The sequence below is a fragment of the Propithecus coquereli genome, unplaced genomic scaffold (genome assembly GCF_000956105.1).
Source record: "Propithecus coquereli isolate 6110/MARCELLA unplaced genomic scaffold, Pcoq_1.0 Scaffold95, whole genome shotgun sequence".
In the NCBI taxonomy this organism is placed as follows: domain Eukaryota; kingdom Metazoa; phylum Chordata; class Mammalia; order Primates; family Indriidae; genus Propithecus; species Propithecus coquereli.
Genome location: NW_012155840.1, coordinates 900,951 through 903,318, shown reverse-complemented (window position 1 = coordinate 903,318; position 2,368 = coordinate 900,951). Strand labels below are relative to the sequence as shown.

General features: G+C 31.7%; 1 protein-coding gene across 1 annotated transcript in view; it reads left to right on the top strand.

Annotated features, from left to right (window-relative positions):
* The window catches only part of MPDZ (multiple PDZ domain protein), a 179,965-nt gene that overhangs the window by 82,902 nt on the left and 94,695 nt on the right, over positions 1 to 2,368 (top strand). Inside the window, exon 13 of the mRNA XM_012665003.1 lies at positions 594 to 700. Coding sequence (XP_012520457.1) covers positions 594 to 700 — 107 coding nt within the window. The remainder of the gene's footprint in view (positions 1 to 593; positions 701 to 2,368) is intronic.

The following is a 2,368-nucleotide window of genomic DNA, read 5'->3' as shown; positions in this document are numbered from 1 at the left end:
ATTGTTTACATAGTTTGTTTAATGGTATTCTTTTCTTTATCATTTCTCTTTTGGCCAATTAGATTCCAATTATAGGCTTTTATGTTATTGTACAATCTCACTTTTTCATTATTTTTTATCTATATTTTCTCACTGTACGTGGAGTTTTATATATTATTTGTTAATTTTTTGTTTTTTTGCTAAGTAATAGCATAGTCCTTTTTACTCTGAAGAAGTAAATGAAAATGAAAGGTAAACTGACATAGGAGGTGACATGGTTTTCTACTATAGAGTCACCAAAGGACAACCAGGTGAATCCTGGAGCAACTCAGAGTCCTCATACTTTTAAAAAAAGTTAGGTAATATGTAGATGCTTTAATGTAAATATAGTTAAGATCTGAAAGACATCTGTTAAAAGAGAATAGTGTCAAATTGTGGGATTCTAAATTAAATTATTAAAATAAGACTAGAAATGAAAGTAACCTAAATATTGGGTGAAACGTCTGACTTAATACCACAAACAGGTTTTCTGATCACAGTGTCCTTGGTATAGAATGTAAAGATACCGAGATTTTTGTAGTTTGTCGCTAACTTAGTTGCCTTGATGATTTCAGGGTATCCATCACTACCAGCCAAGATAGAAGCAACAGAAGATGCACAACAAGAAGCTGTCCTGCTGACAAAGTGGCAAAGGATTATGGGAATTAACTATGAAATAGTGGTAGGTTAGCTTACACCCTCCCTAATTTCCTAACTTACAACGATATTTGAGCAGGAAGTTCATGACAATAATAAAGGTAATCATCAGAAAGAGTCCCAGAGAAGTCTCAAATGTCCAAAGCTTTTTTATAGGAACTAAATGTGGTGATGCAGGTACTAAAAAATTCAAGTTGGAGAAAGTTGTATAGAAACCAAGGAGCTGTAATAAAGGGATGAATGTTTTAAAACTCATATTTCATCAATATTTTAATACTGCTGTTATTCATATAAACGATGTAGACACAAGGAGAGGTTTTTCTGATTCCTAAACCTTGTGATTTGTAAAAAGAATCAGAATAGAATGACAGTTTCCTTAAAAATATAAAACAAAAATTATTATGATCTATGAACAGAATTATATAGGGACTCTTTCCTACTTCTTTTTTTATCTTCTTCTGTATTTATATTCCTTAACAGGTTAATTCTGTATACTTATTTCATATCACTTATGCCATGGTGAATGTTTCATGTTTATTAATAGTTCGTATATCTAGCATAGTGATCCCCAAAAGAAGTCTAACAAAGTTGACATAAATTATCAACCTTTAGATACATAGTTGCACATTTCAGAGCTTTCAAAAGGAAAAATGAAATACTATTTTGGGTAGAATTTTTCATGTTTATTAAAATACTCATATGCCTCTGGATTAGAAGAGAAACACAACAGATAATGACATAGTATATTAATAACTGGTACTTACTGAGTACTTTGTACCAAGCAGTGTTCTTAGTGTTTCATTTAATCCTCATGACCATAATCATTTTTAACATTCAAGATGATTAATAGTCAAATAAGAATTAAGTACAACTTAAGTACAACTGTTATTACCATTTTAAATTGAGTCAAGGAAAAATACAATAAAGTCCAGCCTAAAAGTACTTACTTTAACATGAAAAGAAAGTTAATGGATTTCTTTTCTGGGGTAGAGGTAATGTGACTGGCATGCATAACTGAGACTGCAGTTCTTCGGATGACAATTGAATAATGAAGGAGAGTCTTCAGCCATTTTCTCACAGATGTCAGACCTGAGACCAAACTTTTAACTACCCTTTGTGCACATGCTTTGTTGGTGGCATTCGCAGTAGTCTGTCAAGGGCAGAAGTGAGAAAGAACTAAGCTATTTGTGGGCCCTGGTCAGACAAAGGTAAATAAGATACAGATCTGATTTCAAATAGTTGCTATATAGTTATACAGCATAAATGGAATCATAGAAAGAGTAATGAGAGAAGGACTGATGGACATTATCAGTGGGGACCTGAAAGGTTTCTCACAGAAAGTAATGTCTAAATTGGGTTTTTGAGGTGAGAAGGATTTCATTCAGTATTAGATTTCAGGATCAGATGATATTGCTTTTGATATTGACCTTATACATGTTATTATTAAGATTTGAAAGAGCTCTTTTTAAATGAAACTTTTTTAGTCCTTTTCCCTCAGTTTCCTTAACAATAAAATAAAAGGAATGAAGTTGATCACCTTTAGCATACCTTCTCATTTTAATATTATAATTACTGGAGTCTGTGTGAAAATGGGTAATTTCCTAAAATTCTTCATTATTTAGTGTAACAGTAGGAAATTGGAAGTACATTCTTTTATTGTAAGCTTTCATTCACTTTTTTCTTTTAGCTTCTT